This window comes from Pezoporus flaviventris, unplaced genomic scaffold, assembly GCF_033815535.1.
Source record: "Pezoporus flaviventris isolate CSIRO_AGI_PZ_B2104156 unplaced genomic scaffold, CSIRO_AGI_Pfla_v1 ptg000078l, whole genome shotgun sequence".
Taxonomy (NCBI): Eukaryota; Metazoa; Chordata; class Aves; order Psittaciformes; family Psittacidae; genus Pezoporus; species Pezoporus flaviventris.
The window spans coordinates 8,224,205-8,249,574 of record NW_026892626.1 but is presented as its reverse complement, the minus strand read 5'-3'; the positions used below and the strand labels follow the sequence as shown (position 1 = coordinate 8,249,574).

At 57.9% G+C, this 25,370-nt stretch overlaps 3 protein-coding genes across 3 annotated transcripts in view; 1 reads left to right on the top strand and 2 right to left on the bottom strand.

Moving 5' to 3' along the window:
- INTS15 (integrator complex subunit 15) overlaps window positions 1-24,012 on the bottom strand; it is a 51,866-nt gene extending 27,854 nt beyond the window's left edge. Inside the window, exon 1 of the mRNA XM_061473403.1 lies at window positions 23,998-24,012. The gene's annotated coding sequence lies outside the window, so the exon portion shown is untranslated. The remainder of the gene's footprint in view (window positions 1-23,997) is intronic.
- Window positions 406-21,079, top strand: CLCN7 (chloride voltage-gated channel 7). Its single transcript, XM_061473396.1, has 25 exons — window positions 406-625; window positions 7,989-8,060; window positions 9,217-9,288; window positions 9,515-9,580; window positions 10,144-10,276; window positions 10,613-10,722; window positions 11,352-11,432; window positions 11,820-11,882; window positions 12,429-12,512; window positions 12,682-12,775; window positions 13,199-13,263; window positions 13,725-13,841; window positions 14,159-14,213; window positions 14,756-14,816; window positions 15,583-15,721; window positions 15,995-16,088; window positions 17,388-17,557; window positions 17,882-17,933; window positions 18,214-18,341; window positions 18,482-18,567; window positions 18,859-18,991; window positions 19,093-19,152; window positions 19,482-19,658; window positions 19,765-19,845; window positions 19,937-21,079. Exons 1-25 carry the CDS (start codon window positions 488-490, stop codon window positions 20,021-20,023), a joined length of 2,418 nt encoding a protein of 805 aa, XP_061329380.1. The 5' UTR covers window positions 406-487; the 3' UTR covers window positions 20,024-21,079.
- PERCC1 (proline and glutamate rich with coiled coil 1) lies at window positions 21,793-25,029 on the bottom strand. The gene is made up of 3 exons (XM_061473405.1): window positions 24,045-25,029; window positions 23,820-23,938; window positions 21,793-22,647 (listed from the first exon to the last, which is right to left on the bottom strand). Exons 2-3 carry the CDS (start codon window positions 23,843-23,845, stop codon window positions 21,924-21,926), a joined length of 750 nt encoding a protein of 249 aa, XP_061329389.1. The 5' UTR covers window positions 23,846-23,938; window positions 24,045-25,029; the 3' UTR covers window positions 21,793-21,923.
- Window positions 25,030-25,370: the final 341 nt, after the last annotated feature.

The following is a 25,370-nucleotide window of genomic DNA, read 5'->3' as shown; positions in this document are numbered from 1 at the left end:
GTCTGCCCCCCTGCGAGGGGCTCCTCATGTGGAGCAGAGCTTTGGGCCGGGCTGGGGGCTCGGGTGAAGCACACAGAACGCTCCCAGGTGGCTGCCTTGCGGCACACTCTGCCCGGAGACTGCGGACAGCGCCAGCCCCAGCCCTTCTACACGTCCCGGGGCTTGTGGCGGGGCCTTGCTGCCCAGATACGGGTGTGACTGGGCCCAGCGTCGGGCAAGGCCTCGTTGCGGCCCTGCAGCCTACCGGGCCTCCGCCTCCGCTGTCCCGCTCGCGGCAGCCCCAGAGCGGTAAGACTGGCCCGGTGGCGGCTACGGACCGGGACCGAGGCCGGGACGCGGGGCCGATGGGACTACAACTCCCATAGGGCAGCGGGGCAAGGCAGCTCCCGCCGCCGCCGTAGTGCTCACGTGAGGGCGGTGTCCCGGCTATCACATGACTGGCCGGTGAGGCCGGGCCCGGCGGAGGCGTGTGTAGCTGTCTCTCTGCATGGCTAACGTCGCTAAGAAAGTGTCCTGGTCCGGCCGCGACCGCGATGAGGACGACTACGATGAGGACGGGCGAGCGGGAGAGACCACCCCGCTGCTCAACGGCACCGGCCCCGGCGCGGCGGCGGGCAGCCGGCAGGTGCGTACCGGCACCGGGAAGGGGGTGCCGGAGCACCAGGAGGGATCTGCTCCATCCCTGGGCTCCCCACGCTGAGACGTCGCCGGAGGCGGGCTGGACCTGAGGACTGGGGTCGTGTATGCGTCCTCCTCCCCCATAGCATTTTACTATGTTCGAGGCTGGGCTGGAGCTGCCGGTGCGGAGCCGCGGGGTGACGGGGCTCTGCGCTCACAGCAGCCCTCGGGGGAGGTCGGAGCTCCTCCGTGCTCCCCCGAGCCGAAGAGAGCAGAACCTTGCAGAGCCCGATGGGGGGGGAACCAGGGCTGGAGCACTGGGGCCTCGGGTCATTCCTGCGGGAAAAACTGAGCGTGCAACTGACTCACTGCCTGGCAGCGAGGCAGTTCCCGCCGGAGCCGGCTCCCGTCATGACGTGCCAGCTCCCAGTGATACTGGTGCCCTACCCAGGGCCCTGCTGCAGTGGGGCTGACCTGCCCCCTACCCACTCCTCGGCCATGGATGCAGGTGGTCCCTGACCTGTCTGCTGGGGCTGCCCCCTTCCTCTGTACTAATAATGCCATTTCTTTGGAGAGCACGTTGCCTGCACACTGGTGCTGCCCAAGCCAACAGGTTGTGCTCAAACACAAGAGTGTCTAATGCTGGCGTGGTGGGCATCGTGTGGGATGTGCGGAACTACACTGACAAACAGCAGGTCCAGGGTGGGCCATGTTGCAGGGGGAAGCCAATTCTTGCAGATTAATTTTGGGTGATGAACTGAAGAGAAACTTCCCTCCAGTGTACCCAGAGGCTGTTACTCTGCCTGGCAGTCTCTCCTCCACATCTGGTGTGGTTAACCGAAGCACACCGTGGCTCTAGCCACGGCACTTGGTGCCTGTTATAGAGCAAAGCTGTGGTTGAGTAGCTGTGCTGAGTGAGGGCCATGGCCTGGGTGGGATGTTGTGTCAGATCCATGGGGTGCTTCTGTGTCAGTTCCAGGTGACAGAAGGGCAGGTGATGTCCTTGAACTTCCTATGAAGAGTTTGGTGGGAGACTTGAGCTGAGACAGGGAGCATGCCAGCCTTTGGCAGCTGTTAGCAGGGACAGCTTGCTGAGCATGATTCTGTTCTGCCTTTCTGGGCAAGTCAGAACAGCAGTCTAATTAGGGTGCCTTTGTGGGAGGGAAGGATGGCGGCTGGAGGAGTTGCCTGCGCCACTCCACTGCTCTGGTGTGAAAGTGCAGATAAACTCCCTGGCCAGTACAAGCCCCCGTGTATGTACAGCATGGGTTGCCTTTGAAGACCACATGGTGGGTTCTGCAGGTCTGAAGGGATTACTCAAACCTTGTGGCTGCAGATCAGTTGGGAAAGGGCTTTTCTGGTGGCTTAGAAGAGATGCCTGAGCCCCTCTACAGCAGGGGTGGTGGAGACCCAGCTCTGTGATCTGATTTATCATCGCCATGTCCCTTCACAATGTAGATAGCTGAGGTCCCAGCTGGTGACAAGGTGCTACGTGGCATCTTCCTTAGCAAAGGAGGAGAGTGAATACCTTGCTGGAGCTCTGAGCCCACAGCTGTCCTGACCACACATGCCCTTAACAGTGGCACTGACCTGGCAGTGGTGGTTGGGTTGTTACCATAGTGCTGGGCTTGCTTTTTGGTGTAGGGCAGCTGTTTCCCTCTCACACCATCCCTTTGACCTTAATGCCATTTTAGATTAAAGCAGGAAGGCAGGACAGATTTGGCAGAGAAACAGAGACTGGAGCTGTTCAGCTCATGGAGGCTTAAACTTGGGTTGCGGCAATACAATAAAAATGTCCCCAGTGGAGCTTCCTCCCTTTCTCTTTGCAACAGCTGTGCTTGGTTAATAGAAATGAAACTGACCTTAGAGTGATAAAAGGAAACAGTCTCTTGGTGACTGCTGTGAGAGACTGAGATCAAGCACTTGTGGGTGGGAAGTGAGGAAGGGCTGGATAAATGTGCTCGTAACCATGAATGGATGCTGCAGGGCTGTGTCTGAAGTTGTCTCTTGTTTTGTGGCCAGCTGAGCGCTGCTTCAGAGCTGACAGAGCCTTTGTCCTCTCACCAGGACTTTCTAGTGCCTCAAGTATATCAAGAAGTGAGAAATTGCCAGTACATCTGAGCATTGTGCCTTCCATGAGCCGCCCCCTTCCCATGCTCTTGAGCTGAGTGTGTCAGTTCTTAGGCTGAAAACTGGAAAACTGTAGTGGGAACAGCCAATTTCCATCATTAGGCATTTTTCTAAAAAGAACGCTTCCCTTTCGCTACCCATCAAAGATATGTTCCGTTTGTGCTAAAATGTCTTGACTTTGGGATTGGTATAATGCCCCTGCTCCAGAGGGTGTCTGGAACAGGGGGCTTGGGCAGGGGGGTCACCATAATGTGACCAGGCTGCTGCTGAGCAGCCTGTCCTTGTTAACCCCCAAGTGTTTCTTCTACATAAAATGTTGTTTGTCTTGTTTTCTTGTAACTTCACAAAACAGGCTGCAGAATGCAGCCCTTGTGGCTGGGAGGGAGTGCCAGAGGGCTGTGCTTGCTGCAATCACAATGTCTTGACTGGGAGGAGGGAGAAAAGAGAAGTCTGAGTGAGCCCTGGCTCCTGCTGGATGGGCTGCAGGTAGCACATTCCCTGGGTACCGGCAAAGAGGCTGCCTGTCTCTGCCTGCCCACTGCCAGGAGCTGGAGTCCCTGGAAAGCCATTGTCCTTGGAGCCTTCCCAAGAAGAGGGGATTTAGCAAGTCCAGTCCTTTGGCTGGGTGCATCATCCGGGACTGCAGCAGTGCTTTAACCTTGCACTGCTTTTCTGCACATGGATCAAGGTGCCTGGAGAAAGGCAGAAGGGGTCAGGATAATAACAGCATCTCCCAGCCTGGTGCAGGTGAGGAGCAAGGAGCGACTGTGCCCAGGAGTGACAGCAGGAGGCTGGAGACAAAGTTGTAACCAAGTGGTGACAGCACAGGGAGAGTCTGGATGCTTTCTCCCCCGTTATGGGCCTCGAGGTGAGGAGCCTTGTTCTCTCCTAGTGTGGTGTGTTTCAGGGATGACAACTATGCTGGTTTGGAGCCCATCACAGCTGTGGTTGTGTCAGAGGAGGGGGATTCCAAAAGCCCTGCAGCTCATCCCCCATGCGCTGCCATAGCCGGTGACAGGGCTTCCCCTGTCAGTGAGCCACCCAGTGACACAGCCTTGCAGCCTGGAGCCATTCCTCCCACCCAGGCAGGTACCAGGGGCTCAGAGCATGCTGGGGCTGAGAGGGCTCTGGGGCTGGAAATCCTCTTCCTTCCTTCTCACTGCTTCTGCAATACCGCTGTGGGCTCCTGGTGTGGTCTGTGCTGTGCTTTATCTCAGTGGTCACAGAAAGCCACATGCTTCCAGTTCGTTAGTGAGCAGGACAGTGATAAGGGGCAGTGTATGGGGGAGGGGGTATCTTCACACCAGCAGTGGTCACTGGGAGTGGGGGTTGTCCTGGATTATCCCTGTGGAAATGGGCTGTGGAGCAGGGTCAGGCGCTCCCTGTTTATGGTTTTTCAGAGCAGTGTTTGAGAGGCACTGCTGGGTCACTGTGTGCACAGCCTGGGTTATTTCTGCAGTGCTTTAGCCTTGACTAAAGTCATTCTACTCATCACAAACAGGGATTGCTCTTTGACTGCTCTGCTTGGAGGCAAAATGCTGCTGTGGCATCATGTATGGCAGCATGGCTTCTTATCACCTCTGCCAAATGGGGATGCTGGCAGCAGTGCTTCTGTCTCCCATCCTGACCTGCAGAGCTCTGGGCTGCTGCTGCTGTCTGTTCACTGCTACTGTTGCCTGACCTTGGAGATAATCCTTTTGGGGCATGGGTGGTTGAGATCTTCTCCCAGATTGTTTTTCTTGTTGAGATTGATCCCGAATTTGCTCTTGCTGGTCTCAGAGTGGCGCTGGAATGGATGGCAGCATAATGAAGGGGGAAGCAGCCTCAGGAGGTCTCCAGCCCCGGCCCTGCTAAGAGTTGATCCCTTAGATCAGGTCACCCAGGACCACGTGTGGTGGAGATTTGAGTGTCTCCAAGGATAGACTCTGTACCCTCTCTGGCCCCAGATTCTGTGTGTCACCATCTTTTGTCTCCAGTGTCTATAAGAAGTTCCCTTGCTGCAGCTTGTCCTCTGCTGCTTTGTGCCCCATCAGTGCAAAGCTTTGAGGAAGGTCTGGCTCTGTCTTTGTAACCTCTTGTTAGGCATCCAGAAATGGCCAGATAATCTCCCTGATAATTACCAGCTTCTCTCCATCCATCTTACTGGGTGCTCCAGCCCCTGACTGTCTTTCCGCACTCACCCCTGTGCCTTTCTTGTCCCAGGGATCCCAAACTGGCTGCCAAGTCCCAGGTGTGATATCGCAGGTGCCAAGTGGAGGCATTGGGATCCCTTCCCCACACCTCCTGCCTGTGGTCTTTCACCACCCGGGAGGCAGTTGACCACCTCCTCTGCAGGTTTGTGCCACCGGCTCCTGTTCAACTGCTCCACCAGTTTGCTGCAAGACTTCTTCAGCAGAGCTGCTTGCTAACCCCTAGGGTACATCCATCCCAGTGCAGGGCTTTGTATTTACCCCTGTTGAACTTCAGGGGCTTCACTGCAGCCTGGTGAGCTCTCTCTGAGGAGCGGCCTTGCCACCAGCATTCCAACTGCCCTGCTGACAAAGATGTTAAGCAGTTTGGGTCCAGATCAGGGCTCCAGACATCTCTTTGAGGAGCTTGAAATGGAATTGCATGGCTCGAAAAGGAATTAGCTTTACCACCCAAACAGGGTGAGTGCTTCTGCTGTTTGCGTGCCGCTGTTGGAGGCAGGTTCACTGGCCCCAGAGCCTCTCCTGGGACAGGAGAGCTATTAACCCTTCTGTGCCCTCTGCCTTTTGGCAACAGCGTGTGTTGTTATGTGGAGATAATTGTACCATGGTCACGCCAACATTATGAGTACCCAAGGTCAGCAGCTCTCTTGGCTCGAGTTTGAAAAACATATGAAGGAGGGTAGTGCTGCTCATGTACTCGGTGAGCTGATGAGCCATGCACAAATAACCTCTGTCTTGGCTCCTGGCTGCTTGAATCCTTTCTGTTCATCTTCTGAAAGTCAGGAGCTGATGAAAGTAGCTTTTTCCTGCCCTCCCAGCATGTGATTCCCTCATGCTGGGCAAGACAGGGGCCAGCTCTGCTCATAGTGACAGAGGGATGCCAGGACTTGAGGGGGCATATTAAAAACACGATGCTTGTGTTTTTGGAAGCTCAGGTTCAACTGAAGCTCCTTTGCTCCTTTCCCTTCATCTGTGCTTGGGTCCTACTGCTGCCTAATCTGTTGGGAGTGGAGCTGCAGTGCCCTCCTGGCCTCTTGCTCCATAGGGAAGGGATGGAGACAGGGGTTGTCACCATTTCAGGCACGTCTGGTCTTTTTGTGGACACCCTGGCTAGCAGAAGAATTTTCCTGAAGTACTGGTCCTGTCTGAGGGCTTGGTGCCTGAGGTCTGAGCCCAGGTGTGAGCATGAGTGACTGCTTCCATCTTGTTGCCTTTATCTTGCCCTATACATGTGGCACTTAAGGGAGCCTTTAATGTTTGTTCTTCCTGGAGCCGGGTGCAGGTGGGTTCCCTTGGCAGGTCTCAGTTTTGTCCCAGCCAGGGTTTCAGGGTGAGAACCATGTCCTTCCCATCTCCCTAGGACATTTGGATCCCAGCTGGGACTGCTGCTGCCACCAGAGCAGCTGAGCACCAGCGGGCACTGAAACTGGCAGCTCCTGACTCTCTGTAAGTTCCCATCCACATCCCCCAGGGAGGTGGCAGCTTTTAGTGTGCCCAGCTCACAGCAGTCTGCTCTGTTTGCTGGGATAAAGGTCCACCAGGATCCTTTCCATGGCGGTTGTGGAGCCATCACAGACCAGAAACAAAGCCCAGGCTGGTCTCCCCAAACCAGTGTTCAAAAGCAGTTGTGTAGAGCACTTTGTGCTCAGCCCTTCCTATGGGCTCAGGCTACTGGGGACAAAACGGCACTGAAGAGGGTTTGAGGAGCTGAGGTAATACCTGCCTGCAGGTCAGGGTGTGAATGGGAACATGGAGCAGACAGAGAAATGGGAAAATAGGTCAGGCTGCAGGCACAAAGGGATATTCTTCATCTGCAATGACGTGTGTGGCTCCTGGCTGCTCTGGCCTTCATGTTCCAGATGGGATTGGTGGGGGATTAAAGCAGCAGGGGCTCTATCTGGGATCTGCGAGCTTGCTGGTACAGAGGGACCGACATGACAGGGCCCTGCTGCTGCTCACCATCCTGCTTTTATTCTCCAGTCCTTAAGCCAGACAGCTGGGAGGGGTGAGGCTCCAGAGGGGAAGATCAGATTGTTGAGAAATGGTGTTTGGGCTGTGCTTAGTGATGGTGCTGCTTGCACCCTTGTGCACCCTGGTGTTTCACAACAGCAGAGGGGTGATGGCAGCGTGCTGCTTCTGCTGGGTTTCTCACAGCACCGCCCCACTGGAGCTTGGCTCCGTGTAGCCCAGGCCTTTTCCTGCATTGGCCAGATGAGAAGTGCCCCAAAGAGTTTGAAAGCTCCCGTTGTGATGCAATTGTGCTGCCAGTAACCAGCCCAAGTGGTCACCAGTGAAAGGAGAACCTGCTGCCTGGGGGAGATGCAAATGCTTCTTCCCATCACCGTGCTGGGAAGGCACTGGTGCTGCTGCATGGGAGTAGCGTGCCCCGCTTCCTCCTGTGTGCATCAGCTGGCAGCCAGCCCAGCCATCACTTCAGTCCTGGCTGCTCAGGGGGAGATGGACATGCCTATGTGCTCATTTCCCTGGCTGGGAACTGCTCCCATGGAGTGGATGGCAGAGCCAAATGTGCCCTTGGCCATCCCTTATTCCTGTCTGGGTGCGTGAGCTGAGGGTGGCCCCAGCATATCTTTGTGTGCTTGTGACTTTGGAGATGGAGCTTTCTGCTCAGGGGATCTGTCCATGCCCTGCTCCAGGGGAGCGTGGAACGTGCTGCTTGGCACAGGTCTGCTGGGGTACCCACTCGTTGGCAGAGGCTGTTGGTGACTCTTGCCAGCTCTCACGGCTGCCAGTCCCAAGCGAGCTGCTGCTGTCTGGCACTTCCCCGGTGAGCCAGCTCTGCCAGCCAGCAGGCTGGAGCAGCTTGCCCCAACCCTGGCAGGCTGCTGCTGCTTGTGCTCCTCTGGGGTCCCACCTCCTCAGGGTGCCCTCCAAGAGCAGTCCTCTGCAGGTGCTGGACCTCTGAGGCTCTGGTGGTGGCAGGCAGAGCTCAGCAAGGGGAACTGAGCACGAGCACCCATGTGCCTGCTCCTTCCTCCTGCCAGGGCTGGCAACACATTCAGGAGTTGACCCCTCTTTCCTTTCTCCCCTCAGCTCACTCCTTCCTCCTTCCTGCGCATTGGGCAGCTAAGCAATGTGGACCTCAACGAGGATGTCCGTGAGCTGGTGAGTGGCATAGAAAGGGGCCCATTGTTACCAAGCCCCCTTCCCTTCTTCCACTGGCAGCACTTAAAACTGCTATTATTCCCCTCATCACATCCCACTTCTTCCACAAGGGCTCCAGTGCTTAGCATTGGTAGCTCCCTGCTGCTCTGCCCTCTGCCTTAACCCTTGCTGCTTCCCCTTATCTGAGGAAAGCTGGCCCAAGGACAGCATCTCTTTGGGTGGCAGCACAAGGGCCATAAGTGGGTCTGATGGGAAGGGATTTCTTCCTTGTTGACATGATTGCTCCTTAAAGCTGCTTCTCCTGCTGCCCAGCTCAGAATGAAGTATGACAGCAGCCGGGGAAAGGTGTCTCAGCCCTGGGGACAGGGTTAGTGATAGAGAGGGCATCTTGCAGAAATACTCAGATTTCAACTTATTCCCCCTCCCACCTGCACACATGAAAAGCTTTTCTTCCCTGGATGCTTCTGCTTCAGCTCCGGAGCTGTAGAAAGATCAAATGAGAAGACTTTTGCTAAATATTTCTTGTGGAATGCTTAAATGGGAAGGAACATGCCTTAATCCAGTCCCTCAGAGGACAGGCTGGGCCTGCTTTGGCCATAGCTGTAATGCAGGCCCAGGGAAGGGTGCGGGGTGCCACTACCCCAGGGGCGCCTCCAGCATCCCCAGTAAATGCCCTAATTTGGAGCTGGGAACAGTTTGCACAGTCAAAGGTGTTTGGGAATCAGAATTTGGTTTCTGCCCAAACCCATGGTTTGAAATAGCTGCTTGAAATAGCTCCTTGCTTTCGGCTGAAGGAATTTCCTGCCGAGGTGAAAGGTTGCCCTCCTCTGGAGTGTGGAGCTGCTCGGAGGCAGTGCTGGATCAACATGGCAGTGTGGTACCTGGCTGGGCAATCTCTCCGTCTGCTCATGGGGAAGAGTCCCTCCTGAGGGTGGATGAGGGTGTACACCTCACAGCCTGTTCCAGCTGCCTTAAATCCCATACATCCACCAGCTGGTAGAAAATCATCCCAGATCCCAGCCTGCCAGCAGCTTGCGCTCTGCAGCCCTCCTGCCTTTCCTGAGCATGAAAACTAGTGTTAAACCAGCAGTTATGTGCCAGAGGGGAGGGCTGGACTGGGACCTGGCTGTCCTGACTTATGCATCACATCCTGCAGGAGACAGAGCTCCCTCGTCAGCGTCCCAATGAGATCCCCCACAACGAGAAGCTCCTGTCGCTCAAGTATGAGGTATGTGCCCTCTGGGATGCAGTGGATGAGGTACGTGGATGAAGTACATGGATGAGGGCTGTGGCTGCCCAGCTGAGGGGTTTCAGTGGAGAAGCAGCTGGTTTGAGGGAGGAAATGACATGAGGGTATGCAGAGGCAAGGGTGAGGGCCTGAGGGCAGCCCTCCCCAGAACAGGTGTCTGTTCCCCTGTGCTAGAGAGTAACAGCATTTCCCTTTCCTGATGTAGAGCTTGGACTATGACAACAGTGAAAATCAGCTGTTCCTGGAAGAGGAGAGGAGGATAAACCACACAGTGAGTCTTGCCCACTGACCCTGTGGCTGGGATAGCCCAGGAAGCTGTTCCCCCTTCCTGGCTCCTGGGGAGCTTCTCCATGCCAGAGGAGGTTGTGCTCAGAGCAGTGCTTGAGCCAGGGTGGGTTTAAAGATAGGCCAACTTGTGACAAGCCTTAAAACCTCAGGAGCAAGGACCCAGCACAGGATGGTTCAGATGGGAGCTAGCCTGCATGTACATGGTAGCCAATGGCATGGGGTAGGTCCCTGAGCAGAGGGACTTCTGGAGGAACATGAAACATCTGCCCTGGGGGCTTTGGGAGTCTTGCTGCAGCAAAAAGCTGAACGGGAGGGGCCTGACAGAGGCAGACAAGCTGGAAAAGCCGCCTGCTGTTGGGGATCCCACAGAGGGGCACTGCCAGGCTTTGCAATCCTGGGTGAGCCAGCGTTGGCTTTCCAGCTCCTAGGAGAGCTGCCGGGCTTGGAGCTGTGCTGGGGAAGGTGGCTGGGTGGTTTGGGGTCCCCCTGTTGCTGGCAGGGCCCGGGCTAGGCAGCAGTGGGCTCTGATGGCTCTGTGCCCCTCAGGCTTTCCGGACAGTGGAGATCAAGCGCTGGGTCATCTGTGCCATGATTGGCATCCTCACCGGCCTCGTCGCCTGCTTCATCGACATCGTGGTGGAGAACCTGGCTGGGCTGAAGTACCGGGTGGTGAAAGGCAGTATCCTCCCATGGAGCCATAGCCATCAGCCAGCCGGGGCTGTGGGATCTGTGCTCCTGGTGCCTGCAAGAAGGGTGCTGGGGAAGAGGACAGCACTTCCTTGCCTGGGTTTGGTGGCACAGACCCTGCCACCCAAAGTGCTGCCGTGTGCCTGGCTGCTCTGCAGAGTTGAACTGTGCCTGGGCACTGCTGTAACAGGGGAGGCTCCTTGCAGCAGCCCTAAGTGCACAGGATCTGCTGTGCTGGCACAGCCTGAGAAGCATTTTTGCTCACATTCTCATGGTGGGAGGGATGGTACCCAACCAACACTGGTCTTTCCTTGAGCTGCTTCCACAGACATCGATAAGTTCACAGAGAAAGGGGGCCTGTCTTTCTCCCTGCTACTCTGGGCCACCCTGAATGCCAGTGTGGTGATGGTGGGCTCTGTAATCGTTGCTTTCATAGAGGTAAGAGTTTGGGACCAGTCTGGATTGGTGTTTCCTTGTGCTTCCTGCCCCAGTTCTTTACATGGGGAAGCAAGATCGTCTCCAGAAAACATACAGATTCATGTAATAGCAAATGTATTTCTGCAAGACTGGCTCTTGGTAGCCCCCAGCATTGGCTCTATGTGGGCTGTGGGGTTTCTCTGTGGTTGTCAGACTGACACTGCTGAGCCAGGAGCCTGGGGCAGAGGGTGTGCTCCAGAGACTGGAGCCGGCTATGGCTGGGAGTAGGCAATGGCTCCCTACAGGCCACTCAGAGTCAGCAGTAAGCTTTGTGGCTTTGCCCTTGCTCTCTCTGGCCACCAAGTGTGAGCCTTCTGCAGCACTGAGCCCTTGGCCATGGCATGGTGATGGGAACACCCTAGTGTCCCCCCAAAAAACCCAGCCAGATCCTTCTCCCTGTCACATTTGCCCTTAGGGGCAATGAGTGCCTCTCTGAAGCCCACCTCCAGAGGTAGATAGTCTTTGGCCTCATCTCTGAGCCTCTCTGAGGTTGTGCTTGGTGTGCCCTGCGCAGAGAGACAGGGTTAAGGTGGCCAGTGTGTCCCCATGCTGTATGTGGCAGCCACTCATGCTCTCCGTGCTCCCCACAGCCTGTCGCAGCTGGCAGCGGCATTCCCCAGATCAAATGCTATCTCAATGGTGTGAAGATCCCGCACGTTGTCCGCCTCAAGGTAGGAAGCAGGAGGTGGTGGGCTGTGTGCCTTCTGCTCTTGGGGGTGGTTCTACTGTACTGAGGCAGAGGAGGAGCTGGCCCAAGCTCCTGGCTTCCTTGCTGCACTGCTCAACTCCATAGCTGTTCCCCCCAGTGCTGGGTGATTAAACCTCCTGCCCTGGGATGAGCCAGGATCCCCTGGCTTTGGGGAGATCATCTTTGTGTAACTTTTTCCTCTGTCCAAGAAGGAAGTTGGCCAAACCCCATAGCCACAACAGGGGGCTGAGAGTCACAACCTCCCTGGGGTCACTGCTTCCTCTGGCTGGTTGGGTCTGTGTCACCCATGGCCGCCATGGTCATGTGTGCTGTGCCATGCTGTGCTGAGCCTGTCATCTCTATTTTGCAGACCCTGGTGATCAAAGTTTGTGGAGTCATCCTCTCTGTGGTCGGCGGCCTGGCTGTTGGGAAGGTGATGTGCACAAAGCGATCTCTGGCACGCTGCTGCCATGTTGTCACCCACTGCTGGTGCACGTGATGCAGCCCATTGCCAGCCCTATGCTAGGGGCCCTGCAATGACTTCCTGGTTTTATTCCCTGGTCTGCTGGCCAAGGTGACACCCTGGTGTGTGTGGTGCCACCAAGCGAGGCTGTGTGTGGCTGGGCTGAGGGCAGAAGAGCAGTAGTCCACATCCATCAGTAGTTGTCCCTGCAAATGTTAGATAGGGGAGACCTGGGTGCCCTATTGGAGCCTTTCTAGCTTGCTGGGATTGAAGGCAAGCGAGGGAAGTTCCTGCCTCCTGGGCTGGAGGGAGTGCTGGTGAGAACAGGAGGTGGCCACAGGAACCCCTTCACAGAATGAGGATTTAAGGGGGCAAAATGGAAAGGTCTGTATTTCCTGGAGGCAGATCCTCCTGCCAGATTCTTCAGGGTTGCAACCCAGTAAGCAGCATTCATTCATCCCTGACTGTCCTTGGGGTTCTTCCTTATCCAATCTAACTCTTCTCTACTGCCTACAGGAAGGACCCATGATTCACTCTGGAGCAGTGATTGCTGCCGGGATCTCCCAGGGGAGATCCACATCTTTAAAGCGAGACTTCAAGGTTGGTGTTGAGGGCCAAGGAGCTGTGCTGCAGATGACCCTCCTGTGCCCAAACTGGGCTGTTCCTTGGGGTCATGCTGGTGGCTTGGATCATATATGGCCTACGCTGTGCCTGCACTAAAGTCATTCCTGTGGCCAGCCCTAAACCTGCCTTTGCTTTGGTGTTTCAGATCTTCGAGTACTTCCGCAGAGACACAGAGAAGAGGGACTTTGTCTCAGCTGGAGCTGCTGCTGGTGTCTCAGCTGCGTTTGGTGCCCCCGTGGGTATGTGTGTTGGCTGTCTGACACTGACAGTGCCTGCATGTGCATCTCATCAAGAGGTGGCTCCCACTTGCACAGAGACAGCTGCTAGGATCTGCCTATGGCACTGCAGGAGCCCTCCCACAACATGCCCAGCTCCACAGCAAACTGTCCAGCCATGCCACAGGCCTAAAGAAGAGAGGAGGTGTGGGGTCATCTGTCTTGGATCCCAGATGTTTCTTTTCCTGGGATGGAGGAGGGCAGTGGAGGGTACTGTCCCATCACTGATGGCTTGGTGGGCTTCTGGTCCCTTCACTGGAGCCTATGAGGTCTGGGGCTGTATAGGGCACATGGGCTGGGATGAATTTAGGTGCCTCAGCTGCTGCTGTGGGTTAGGGGTCTGTGGCATGTGCCCCTTGTGAAGGTGTTTGTGTCTTGCATTTGCAGGCGGTGTCCTCTTCAGCTTGGAGGAAGGGGCTTCCTTCTGGAACCAGTTCTTGACGTGGAGAATTGTAAGTGCTGGAAAGCCGAAGCAGTAAATTGAGGGCTGCAGTGTGAGGCCTTGCCTTTTCCCCATGCCCTGCAGTCCCAGCCTCCTGCCATCCTTATCCCAGCCAGGCAGCCATGTGTAACACATCCCAGGAACAGCATCCCATTCCCCTTCTGTGCCCTGGTCTTCAGCTTGAATTTAGTCCTGGCTTAGCTCCATCTTGCTGCCAATCCCTTCCCAAGGGACCTCCTTGGGCTGTGCCCAGGGCAATGGAGAGGTAACAGGAGTAAGCCCCTGGCTGGTGTAAGCTGCCCAGAGTGCTGCCACAGGGAGTGTGGCTTCTTGGTTCCCACTGTGGTACCAAGCTCTTCCTAAGGGCCTTGGAGGGGCAGTTTGGGGAAGGGGGAGGGGGCAGCACAGCACACGGTGAGGGAGTGGGGTTGGGGGTGTCTGGCAGTGACTGTGGGCTGCATCTCCTTCCAGTTCTTTGCCTCCATGATCTCCACATTCACTCTGAACTCTGTCCTGAGTGTTTACCACGGCAATGCCTGGGATCTCTCCAGCCCTGGGCTCATCAACTTTGGCAGGTTTGATAATGAGGTACGGCATAGATGTTCCCCATGTAGGGCTCTGCTGTGGGGGTTAGAAGCAGCCCACAGCAGCTTGGAGCTGTTTTAAAGCATCACCCAGAGGCTGAGGCATGCTCTGCCCTCGCAGGCTGTGGGTATGGCCAGAGCCCAGCTCCACCAACCCCAGCAGAAGCCTTTCCTGCAGCCATGGCTGGGCCTGGGGCTGTGGAGTGCCCATGGGAGGCTTTGGGGCAGCTCTGGGGACTACAGGCCTGTGCTGTCCCAGCAGTGACCAGCTGTGGGGCTGCAGATGGGCTAGGAGACCTGAAATCCATTTCTTGCTTGCAGAAAATGGGATACACAATCCAGGAAATTCCTATCTTCATCTTTATGGGAGTGGTTGGTAAGAGAGTGATGCTCTTTCAATTTGATTTGTCTGAATAATTTCCTCTGTTCTCTGTCTGAGTCTTAAAAGCTTTGGGATAGAGTTTCCGAGGGAGAATGGGAAATGCATTAAACTTTGGAGCACAGGCTGCTTGTGGGGCTTACATGGGGGTGAGACCTGGATCCTGGCCCAAGCTTTACCCTTGTAGCAAAGGCAGGCCCTTTAATCCATATACTGCAGAGTCACTGAGGTTAGTGCATTGCAGTCGTGGGCAGCCCTTGGCTTTCCAGCTGTCCTTACCCCTGTGGAGTTGGCCTGTCCCTTGCCTGCCTAGTGCCAGCACTGTGACACTGGCCCCAGCCATCCTGCTGCTGCTGTGGGGCTCCTCTTGGTGTCAGGTCCTGCCTGTCTGTGCAGGGACAGTGTCCACATGTCCCAGTGCTGCCATCACACTGGAGGGGTTGTTGGTGTCTCCCTGAGCTTTACAGGTTCCTTGTGTCCTGGGCAGCCATAGGAGAGCCTGGGACTCATGTACTGAGCTTTTGCTTCTTCATTTGCAGGTGGGATCCTCGGAGCCCTGTTCAATGCCCTCAATTACTGGTTAACGATGTTCCGAATCAGGTGAGAGCTCACAGGTAACTGAGGTGATTGACATAGGTTGGCTGGCACCTTCTGTGTGTCCTCGAAGTGGCACTTCCAGCCAGAGCAAGGCCGTTATCTCACACTTAAGCAACAGCAGCCCTGGAAGCTGGGGGGCAAAGATGCCATGTGCCTCTCGCTGCCTGCTGTCAAGGCTGTGACCCACAGCTTCCCACTGTTGCTCTGACCTTGCCTAGGTATTGCAGTTTAGTGACTTGAGGGCCCAAAAACGTGCAAACACTGAGCATACACGGTTCTGAGAGTAACGAGATTGCTGCTAAAGCCATTCAAGCCCAGTCTGGTGCAGCCAATACTTGTCACCAGCTTTTCAAACACGAGGACTGGCTTCGTGGCCTTGGGGAGTGATGACCTGTGGAGTGGTGAGGGGCCTGCAGCATCTTCCAGTGCTTCACTCCTCTTGGCCTTTCTGGGCTGCAGCTTTCTGGGCTCGGCTCTGCGCTGTCCACATGGCCAAACAACACCAAGCTTCCCATAGGATCTGTGCCCGGCTCTGGGCAGGGAAGACAGGCAGGTCTGTTATGGCTGGCTGGGCAGAGCTGATCTTGCTGCTGGCCTCCCAGCGCAGTCCCCGTGACTGCTTCACCAGAGGACAGAGCGCAGGACAGCCTGGCAGGGTCTGGGAAGGGAGCAGCCTGTCCATATGCCCAATGTAGGGTGCCAAGCCAGGCTGTGGGTGATCCTGTTGGCACCCCTGGGTGTCACCCTCACTCCTCTGCTCCCTTTGCAGGTACATCCACCGGCCCTGCCTCCAGGTGGTGGAGGCCATGCTGGTGGCAGCAGTGACAGCAACTGTGGGGTTTGTCATGATTTACTGCTCGAGAGACTGCCAGCCCATCCAGGGGAGCACAGTGGCATACCCGCTGCAGGTAGGAGATGCTGGAGAATGGCTCCCCCGTGTGGGGGGCACCCTGAGCTTGGTCTGAAGCTGGAGGCTGAGCAGGGAGACAAGACCCTGCTGGGTTTTGTGGCACTGGACCTCACAGCGAGTGCTCCCAGTGGCAGGCAGAGCTGCAGAGCAAAGTGTGGTGTTGCTGTGCTTGCTGCACAGTGCTGGCTCCTTGCTAGCACACGTCCCCCTGAGCCTGCAGCCTTTGCAGCCTGGATCTGCCACTTCTAACTCTGTCTTCTTCCCCCTTCAGCTTTTCTGTGCTGATGGAGAGTACAACTCCATGGCTACTGCTTTCTTCAACACACCTGAGAAGAGTGTTGTCAACCTCTTCCATGATGCTCCAGGTCTGTGTGTCTAGTGAACAGGTCCTTGAATGTGAGCAGAATGGGGGTGGGCTTGTGCGAAGTGGCTGACCTGCTTCCTGGTTGCTCGTGGGACAAGGCAGGGGCTAATCAGCACAGCGCCCTGAGGGCAGGATGGGATCCAACAAAGCACTGTGCCCACTGCTTTCCTGCAGTGGTGGAAGAAGGAAGGATGGATGCTGAACTGGTGGCACCTGTGAGCTCAGCCAAAGGGCCATGGTCTTGGGAGCCTGTGGATGAGGACCTGTTTTTGTTGCATGTTTCCAAGCTGTTGCTTTTGAGTTGCATGGGAGCATGTCTGACCCTTGCTGCTGTCTGAGCTCCGTCCTAGAAACGTCCCTGGCTGTTTTCTCCATTAGCAGGGCCTCTTGCCCCAGAATGACTTTACCTTCTGGGCAGGCTGTGGAGGTGGATCTTGAGGTTTGGACTTGCTTGAGAAATGCAATTTGGCTCCCAGGTTCCAGCTCCTGTTTCCCTTGGACCTAGTGTTGTGACAGCATGCCCTCTGCCTGCTGGTCTAGGTTTCGTGCCCAACTACACATGGACAGGGAGCAGACAGCTCCATGTTTCTAAATCCTCAGCCCAGAGAGTGTGGCTTGGCCATCTGAAGTCAAGTGATGACCGTCCTGTGTCTTGGGGCTGCTTCCTGCAGTGCTGGGCCCTCTGTGGCTCAGGGCTTTGGTTTCTTGACCTCCCTGTGAAGGAGAGGTTGCAAAGTACTCGTTTAAATCAGACTGAGCTGTTCAGCAATCCTAAAATAGCAGCTGGCTGAGTCCTGAGGTCTCCCTGTGATGGCACAGCCTGCGCTGAGGGGCAGCTTGGGGCTGGTTGAAGCAGCCATGGGAGCTGTGGGATTGGATGGGGTTTGTAAGATGAACCCTGCTGAGTTCATCCCAGGGCTGGCAGCAGGACTCCTGCCAGCTCCCCAGTACCTCTGTCCTCCAGCACTGGCTTTCCCTGGGGGCTTTGGAGTTCATCACCATGCCTTGGGGGAGGCTGGGAACCACGGGGCTGGGAGGGAATGGGTCATCATGGGTCACAAGATGAAGGGAAGGCATGTGCTGGATTCAGTGGGATGGGATGGCTTGGAATGGCGCTGGCTGGCAGGGCCTTTGAGGGACAGAAATAACTTAAAGAGCCGGTTTGAAACACTCATGCTGCCAGGATGGCAGAGGGTCTCTTGTTGCTGGGAGTGTGTTGTGGGGCTGCTGCTGTCTGTTCTATGGCTGTAATCCATCGTGCTGCAGGACCAGCACTAACTCCATTCTCTCTCCACCTCAGGTTCCTACAACCCCATGACACTGGGCATGTTCACACTGATGTATTTCTTCCTGGCCTGCTGGACCTATGGCCTCACAGTGTCCGCGGGGGTCTTCATCCCCTCCCTGCTGATCGGCGCTGCCTGGGGAAGGCTCTTTGGCATCTCCCTGTCCTACCTGACCAAAGGCTCGGTGAGTTGCTGATGGGAAGGGGTGCTGGGCAGTGGAAGCCATGGCACCCAGCCCTCCTCCCTTGCCTCTGGGCAAGAGGCATGTGCAGGCAGCATGGAGCTGGCTGAGAGCTTGGCACAGCAGTCTGGAACGGGATGCCTTCCTGAGCTGAAACTGGGCTTTCCCATGTCCCAGTGGGGCCATGCCAGCTGCTGGGTCATGCAGGCAGCCTCAGGCATTCCTCCCCACTTCTCGGAGGGAGGGAGGGGGCCAGGGCACTGCTCACTATCTCTGGGTGCCCTGGAGCCAGCAGCTGACTCAGCCTCTTCTCCCTCCTGTGCTCAGATCTGGGCTGACCCTGGGAAATACGCCCTGATGGGAGCTGCTGCACAGCTGGGTGAGTGCCTGCTCGAGTAGGGGTGAAGGTGGCATGGGAAAAGGTGGTCCCTGCTTCCCTGGCTGAAGCCCAGCCTTGCTGTCAGCTTCTCAGCTACCCTTCCAAGCACAGGCAGCACTGGGGCGCTAGTGAGGTCTGGGCTTGTCCAGGGCACCCCTGTCTATGTTGGCAATCCTGGATCGCTGTGCAGAGACTTGGGCACCTTTGGTGTTCTGCTATACCATCACCCCATGTTTCCCTGCTTTCCTAAAGTCCTAAACCCCTTGGGTGTCTCCTGCAGGTGGGATAGTGCGGATGACACTGAGTCTCACAGTCATCATGATGGAGGCAACAGGCAATGTTACCTATGGCTTCCCCATCATGCTGGTGCTGATGACAGCAAAGATTGTGGGAGACTACTTTGTGGAGGTGAGAGCTGGTGTGCTCACCAGGGTCAGGTTTGGTGGTGCTGCGGCGCCAAGGACAAGTGGTGTCCTCTCTCCGAGGTGAGCTGCCGTACTCCTTAGCATCTCAGCAGGCTTTTCCTGATGGCTTGGCTCTCATTGCAGGGGCTGTATGACATGCACATCCAGCTGCAGAGCGTGCCTTTCCTGCACTGGGAGGCCCCGGTGACGTCCCACTCCCTCACAGCCAGGTAGATGCCTGGGGGATGCTGCCAATCCTGGGGCAGTGGCTTTTGGACCACGCTGTTGGCCTGAGCTGGCAGTAGAGGTGGTGACACACTTTGGTCACTGCTGTGTGGTGCCACCAGCCCAGCTCATTCCCTAGCAGGGAGTGTGGCCAGCGGTGCATTCCCTCCCCGTGTCTCTGGCAGGCTCTGGGGACAGGGGAGGCATCAGGACTGCAGAGGCCTGTGTGCGGGAGGGGGGGGTATTTGGGGCATGCTGCGTGTGGGGCTGTGTTTCACACTGAGCCTTCCCCGCAGGGAGGTCATGAGTGCTCCTGTCACCTGCCTGCGGAGGATCGAGCGGGTGGGCACAGTTGTGGACATCCTCAGCGACACCTCCTCCAACCACAACGGCTTCCCGGTGGTGGAGAGCAACCCTGGCACCACGCAGGTGAGCCAGGAGCCGCTTGTGAGAGCTGGCCATGGAACGGGACCCTCCCCCTTGCCCCATCCCCTTCCCTGCCCTCTCTCATGCACCGTGCTCTGTCACAGGTGGCAGGACTGCGGGGTTTGATCCTACGTTCCCAGCTCATTGTTCTGCTGAAGCACAAGGTGGGTGATGCTGCGTGGCCATTGGACCTGTGTCTGAGCCCTGGTGCCCCTGTCCTGCCTGTCTTGCTAAACAGGAGCTGGTGGATGGTCCCTGTCACCAACCTCAGCTTACCTGAGGAGAGGGTGGGGGCTTCCATGCAGTGCTGGGGTTACTCCAGCATCTTCCTGCCCCCCACTGGGTTTACAAGCCCTTGAGTGAATGGGACACAGTTCTTCTGCAGATGGTCCATCTGCCCCATGTTCCTGCCCTCTTCCCTCCCTCCCCTGTACATCGCCCTGGTGCCTGTTGGTGCTGCAGGATGGTCCCAAACAGTCTCTTTCCTCCCCAGGTTTTTGTGGAAAGGGCCAACCTCAGCCTGGTGCAGCGGCGGCTGAAGCTGAAGGATTTCCGGGATGCCTACCCCCGCTTCCCCCCCATCCAGTCCATCCATGTGTCCCAGGATGAGCGCGAGTGCATGATTGACCTCAGCGAGTTCATGAACCCCTCGCCCTACACTGTGCCCCAGGTAATGGCCAGGGATCCTTGGGCCACCCTAGCATCCTGGGGGTCATGGGTGAGTGATAGCTGCTGGCTGGGGATGCCACAGCCCATGTATCCCCTCTGACATGCAGGAGGCGTCTCTGCCACGCGTGTTCAAGCTCTTCCGAGCCCTGGGCCTACGGCACTTGGTGGTCGTGAACAATCGCAATGAGGTGAGTCCTGCTCACTGGGTATGGGCAGCCAGGGCTTGTCCCCGAGCTCTGCCTGCCAGGGCAGGGCTGTACTGTGTCCCTGTCCCGGCAGGTGGTGGGCATGGTCACCCGCAAGGACCTCGCCAGGTACCGGCTGGGCAAGGAAGGCTTGGAGGAGCTCTCACTGGCACAGACGTGATGTGGGGTGGCTCTGCCCAGCGGAGGGAGACTCACTCTGGCCCCTCGGAGCTGGGGCCCCCTTTTGCAGGAGGCAGGGAGAGGCTTGGGCCAGCCTGTGCAGGCATTGTGGTGCCTGGAGCACCAGCACGGACGTGCTGCCCTGGCTCTCCTGCCCATTGCTGCCTTCCCACATCTACTGCCTCCTCTTCTCACCTTTTCCTTTGCTTCCCTGAGGGGTCAAAATGCACCCTTGGCTCCATTAGCTGCTGACACAGGCTTTCCCTGAGGGTTGTGAAGGCTGGAGTGTGCCAGGGGAGTGGAAGTGTCCTGAGCTGGGCATAACCCTCTGCCACAGCACATGGCCTCCATTGCCTCGCCTACCCAGCCCAGGCTCTCTGGGTCCTAGCCCTGCCCTGGCCCCTGCCACAGGGTCTGTGTGAGGAGCAGAGGGACATGGTGGGGTCCCTCCTGCTTCCAGGGCTGTGTCCTGCTGCCCCATGCTGCTGCTGGTGGGGTTGAGCTGAGCCATGGGGCAGGTGCTTGTGTCTCTGCCATGCTCAACTGTGCAATAAAAGGGGCTCCTGTGGTTCAGAGCTGCTCCCTTTTGCTGTTTTTTGACTCCCTTGGCCAAACTCTGACCCCAACACACACGTTGGGGGGACACTCCTGGGGTTTGGGCAGGGATGGGTAGGGGAGAGCTGCCTGTTCTGGGGCAGCCTGTGCCACTCTGCCACTCCTGCCCTCCTCCCACTGCTGCTGCTGCCTCTCGCCTCTGCCCATGCTGGGGTCCAGAAGCACCCCTGCATGTGTTTCCAGCCCTTTCCAGCAGCCTGGGCCAGGCTAGGCACCCCAAAGACCACCATCAGCCCTGATCTGGCCAGGGGCTGGAAGCACTCCCTTGGGTGCTGAGGAGGGCTCCAGCCCTGGCACCTCAGCTCCCCTATCTCCCACCATTGTACTCCTCACCTTGGCATTGCACCCTGCATCCTCCTCACTCAGGCAAAGGCAACCTGGTGCCTGGAGGGGCTTTCAACTGTGGGATACTGTGCTGAAATAAAGCCTGTTTGTACTTTTACTGTGCTGCTGCCTGGCTCTTGCTTCCATTCCCCTGATGCCACTTTCTGGCCTTAGCACCATGTCTGTTGGTGCACCCCTGGGGTTGAGCCAAGCCCCATCCCCGCTGCTGGTGCTGAGAGGACACAAGTCAGGGGGCTGCATGTTGGGGGGCTGCAGGGGGTGATGCCAGTGCCCCACATCTTCATCAGCCCCTGGCAGGGCTCAAGGCAGGGGGTGGCTGCCCCTTCCCGAGTGCTTTTCCTTTCACGGCCAACAAAGAGCTGCCACAAAGCAGGGAATGCCTCGGCTGGGCCCTGGTAACAGCCAGGTCTGGCAGTGGGGGCTGTGAGGAAGGGCCGGCTGCCCTCCCAGCACCGGGAAATGGCCCTGCTCTCCATGTGGGTCTGGTTCCCCAGCACTGCCATGGGGCAGGGGAGCCCTGGGGTGCAGTGGGTCCTTATGGCAGTGATGGGTCCCTGCTGGGTGCTGGCAGCCGGGTGCTTTGTGAAGCCCCGCACTGCCCTTTGCCCCAGCGCAGCCGAGATAAGGGACTGGGATGCACTGACTTGGGCTGCAGAGTAAACACGGGCTGTTGGCTCCTGCCGGCACCATGCTTCCCTCCTTTCCCTACTGCTGGGGCTGCCGGTTCCTGCCAAAGGCTGGGCTGAGCAGTGAGTGGCCCTTTGTCACCGGCGGTGGGTGGCGAAGGACACGGCACACACTGGTGCCTGGTAGGAGTCATTTATTCACTCGTCCCATGGCCGGCTCTGCCCCGGCAGCTCCAGGTGCCCGGTGCTGGCACCGCTGTTGCCAGGTTTATCATTAACCGGTGGCACGTGGCGGGGCTGGGGGCCACAGCGGGGTCACAGCCCGGCAAAGGGCTCGGCCTCCAGCCCCGGGCGGCCCGGCTCCAGCTGTAGCTCCCGCCCAGCGCCCAGCTCCGGCCCCGGCTCCATTGTCCAGTTGGCCAGGAGGTCGCTGAAGTCGGGGGTGCCGGTGTGGAGGAGGCCGGCGGGGCTGGGGCCCGGCTCCCTCCAGAAGGAGGGCGGCAGCTTCCTGCGGTGCATTGGGGTGATGTGGCCGTACTTCTTCTCCAGCCGCTGCGTCTTGCCGGTGGCCATGCGGGGCGGCAGGCACCGGTGCACGCCGTACTCGAAGAGCTCTGCCAGCGGCCCCAGCCTGTGCACGGCCCCGGGGCTGCCCCGCGGCGCCTCGGGCTGGGTGTGCCGGGGTGAGCCGCAGTCCTCAGGCACTCCGTGGCTGCCGGCGGCCTCGTCCTGGCCCCGCCGCCCGAAGTACCGCTGGATGTCACAGCTGATGAGCTCCGAGAACCGGAGGAGCTGCAGCGTGGGCTCGGCGGTGCTGGGGACATCCGGCTCCAGCCTTGTGCTCTCCTCTGCTGCCTCCTCTTCATCCTCGTCCTCATCCTCGTCCTCTTCCTCGGAGAGGTCAGGGAAGTCGGGCTCAGGGCGCATGGGCAGCAGCAGGCCGTGCGGGAAGGGCGAGGGCAGCCGCAGCTCGGCTAGCGGCCGGATGATGCCTGCAGCCATGTCAGCACGCAGGGGCACCCCAGGGCCCGCGCTCACCCTGCAGGCAGGACAGCGGTGAAGGTGGCACGCACCCCGCACCCCTCAACCTGCTGCACTGTGCTTGACCCTGAGGAGGCAGAGGGACCGTGTTGTGCAGTACAGCAGGCCGGGCAGGGCATCCCCCACAAGCCATGGGACATGGAGCAGCACAAATGTCCCTACCAAGCCATAGGATGCAGGGCAGTGGACACATTGCCCTGAATCACAGAACAAGGGGCAGCAGGGACACCACCCCACTGTAGGATGCCCCTACTGAGACATGCGAGATGGGGCAGCGGGAACATATCCTGAGTCATGGGATAGGGGGCAGTGGGGATATCCTAACTGAAACCTGGTGCATCAGGCAACAGGGACATCCCCATCAAGCCATGGGATGTGGGGTATTGGGGATGTCCATGCAAATCCATGCAATGTGGGACAATGGGAATGTCTCCAAGTCATTGCATGTGGGGCAGCAGGGATGTCTCCATCAATTCATGGGATGTAGGGCAGTGGGGACATCCCCTGAGGCATGAGCCAAGGGGCAATGGTGACATCTCCCAGAGCTGTGGGGCAGTGGGATGTTCCCCTTCCCCCGGGCCTGTACATGGGCTTGAATGGTGTTCAGCACCTACCCTGCCACCATGGGCTGAGCACTGGGGACACTGAGCCCTATGTCCTGCCCACACAATGGCCCCATGTGTTTCCCTGCAACAGGGTGACCGCAGCCACCTCCCTGCACTGCCCTGGTGGACTGTGGCCACAGTTGGGTCTTGTTGAGCTGGATGAGGTCCCCCATAGTTAGTGCTACCTGTGCCTATGGGTCCCCAGCTCTGCCTCACTGCAGGGCATCCCTGGCCACATGCCATTGCCCCAGCCCTGAGAGGGTCATGAGGCAGGGGACAAATCCTGGGGGACAATTCCTTCTCCTGCCATGCCTGAGACAGCACCGCTGCCATCTCTGGGGTCACCACACATCCCTCTTTGTGCCCTCCCCACTGAGGGCCCCCCATTCCTGCCTCCATGCTGCCCTAGAGCTCAGCCTCTGCAGGCACCACGTACCTTCAGCCTGCAGGGAAAGGGACGCAGGGCTGCCCCAGTGATGGGGCCAGCCTTCCCCACAGCCACCCACAGCCACAGAAACACCGCGGGGCAGGAGGGCATCACCCGGGGCCACGGCTCAGCACTCACCTTGGCGCTGCTGCCTGGCCATGCATAGGCTCCCGCGCCGCTCCCCTTCCCGTCCCTCCACCTGGGCCTGAAGTATTTATAGCGGAGCAGCGAGCTGACGGCTGGCAAATATTTGGTAGCTGTATTGTAATAGTAGACTCAGTAAATAGAGCCGGGGTTTGCTTTAGCACCCAGCAACGGGAGAGCGGCGCGGGGAGGGACGTGGGGACGGAAGGCAGGGCTCACCTTAATGGCTCACTAGCCAGGGGATTTTCAAGTGTTGTTCCTGTAAATTCACCTATTAAATCGGCAGCCCCAGCTGCCAAACTGCCCGCACACTTGTGCCGAGGGCTCTTATCTCCGTGCTGATTGGAGGTGAAATCAAGCTTTGTCAAATAGGCGTAAAATTGAATTTCATGCTATTTTGACTCCTGGAGTAGGGATCTTCTGAAGAACACACTGCCTATTGAGCCATGCCTCTGCAAACAGGTGCTGCCGTCTCAGTGGGTGAAGCTTCTCCATGGGGTCCCCCTTGGTGCTGTGCAGCCCCCATGTGGGTCTGGACCTCCTATCTCCAGGTCCATGCTCCCCAAGGGAGGTGTAGGGCTCCCTGACCAGCCCCTGGATGGGGTTTGGAACCTTTTGAGGTAGCAGGATATAGCCACCATCAGGAGATGGCACTTCAGGGTGCTGTGGTCCCAGGGGGCTTGGGGCTGAGTGCCCAGGGGTGGTGACTCTGGCCAGGCAGTGCCAATGGATGCAGAGATGGGGACATGACATGTGGAGAGCAGCTGGGGCAGCCCCATGGCTGGGACCAGCACCGAGGACTGCAGTGCCGATGGGCAGCCCCATGTCTCTGCTATGGGACCATGCTGGCCCACGTGAGGGACTGAGGACAATGATGATGGTGAGCAGCTCAGGTCCCAAAGCAGCTGTGGCCAGAGGCGATGTTCTGTTTTGGCAACAGAAGTGCCAGAATGGCCATGCAGGGCACAGCTGGGGGTCACAGATGGCTGCGGTTTGGAGATTGCTGCAGGACACAGGGTGCTGAGGACACAGATGGCCAGAGGATGCAGGATGGGTGGACAGCATGGCATGGTGGGAGCCTGACACAGCACCCAGACCCTGTGACTGCCTGTGCTGGGGACAATGGCCATCGGGGTTGGGGACATCCAGAGCCCTGCTTTGAGCTGCCCTGTCCCCTGCTCTGAGGGTGACCCCAGTTCCCGGTCTGCTCTCCCTGCCACCCTGGGCTGAGCATCCTGCACCCTGGGGCTGAGTGCATCCCCCGGTGCTGAGGGGTGAGTCCCAGCCTGTGGCACAGTGCCGCACTGGCAAGGAGAGGGCCATGGCTGTCACCCGCCCTGGGGCTCCCTGCAGGGGCAGAGCTGGGCACCGGCGCCCGCTCTGGCTCCGCAGCACTCCCCCTCCCCTCTCCAAACACACTGGTAACGCCGGGGTGGCAGCAGCAGCCATCCCGCTGGAGCACTGCTGGGCAAACACGGCGAGTGGGAGCTGATAAAGCACAGCCACTCTTTGGTCTGCGCCCTGTTGTTACTCGCTCGCCTGCCC

Coding starts and splice junctions, on each gene's coding strand:
- CLCN7 (XM_061473396.1), top strand. CDS start 488: ATGGCTAACGTCGCTAAGAAAGTGTCCTGGTCCGGCCGCGACCGCGAT. Junction 17,558..17,881: donor CCTACCTGACCAAAGGCTCG/GTGAGTTGCTGA, acceptor TCCTGTGCTCAG/ATCTGGGCTGACCCTGGGAA. Junction 18,568..18,858: donor TCCCACTCCCTCACAGCCAG/GTAGATGCCTGG, acceptor CCTTCCCCGCAG/GGAGGTCATGAGTGCTCCTG.
- PERCC1 (XM_061473405.1), bottom strand. CDS start 23,845: ATGCATGGCCAGGCAGCAGCGCCAAG. Junction 22,648..23,819: donor GGCCAGGCAGCAGCGCCAAG/GTGAGTGCTGAG, acceptor TCCTGCCTGCAG/GGTGAGCGCGGGCCCTGGGG.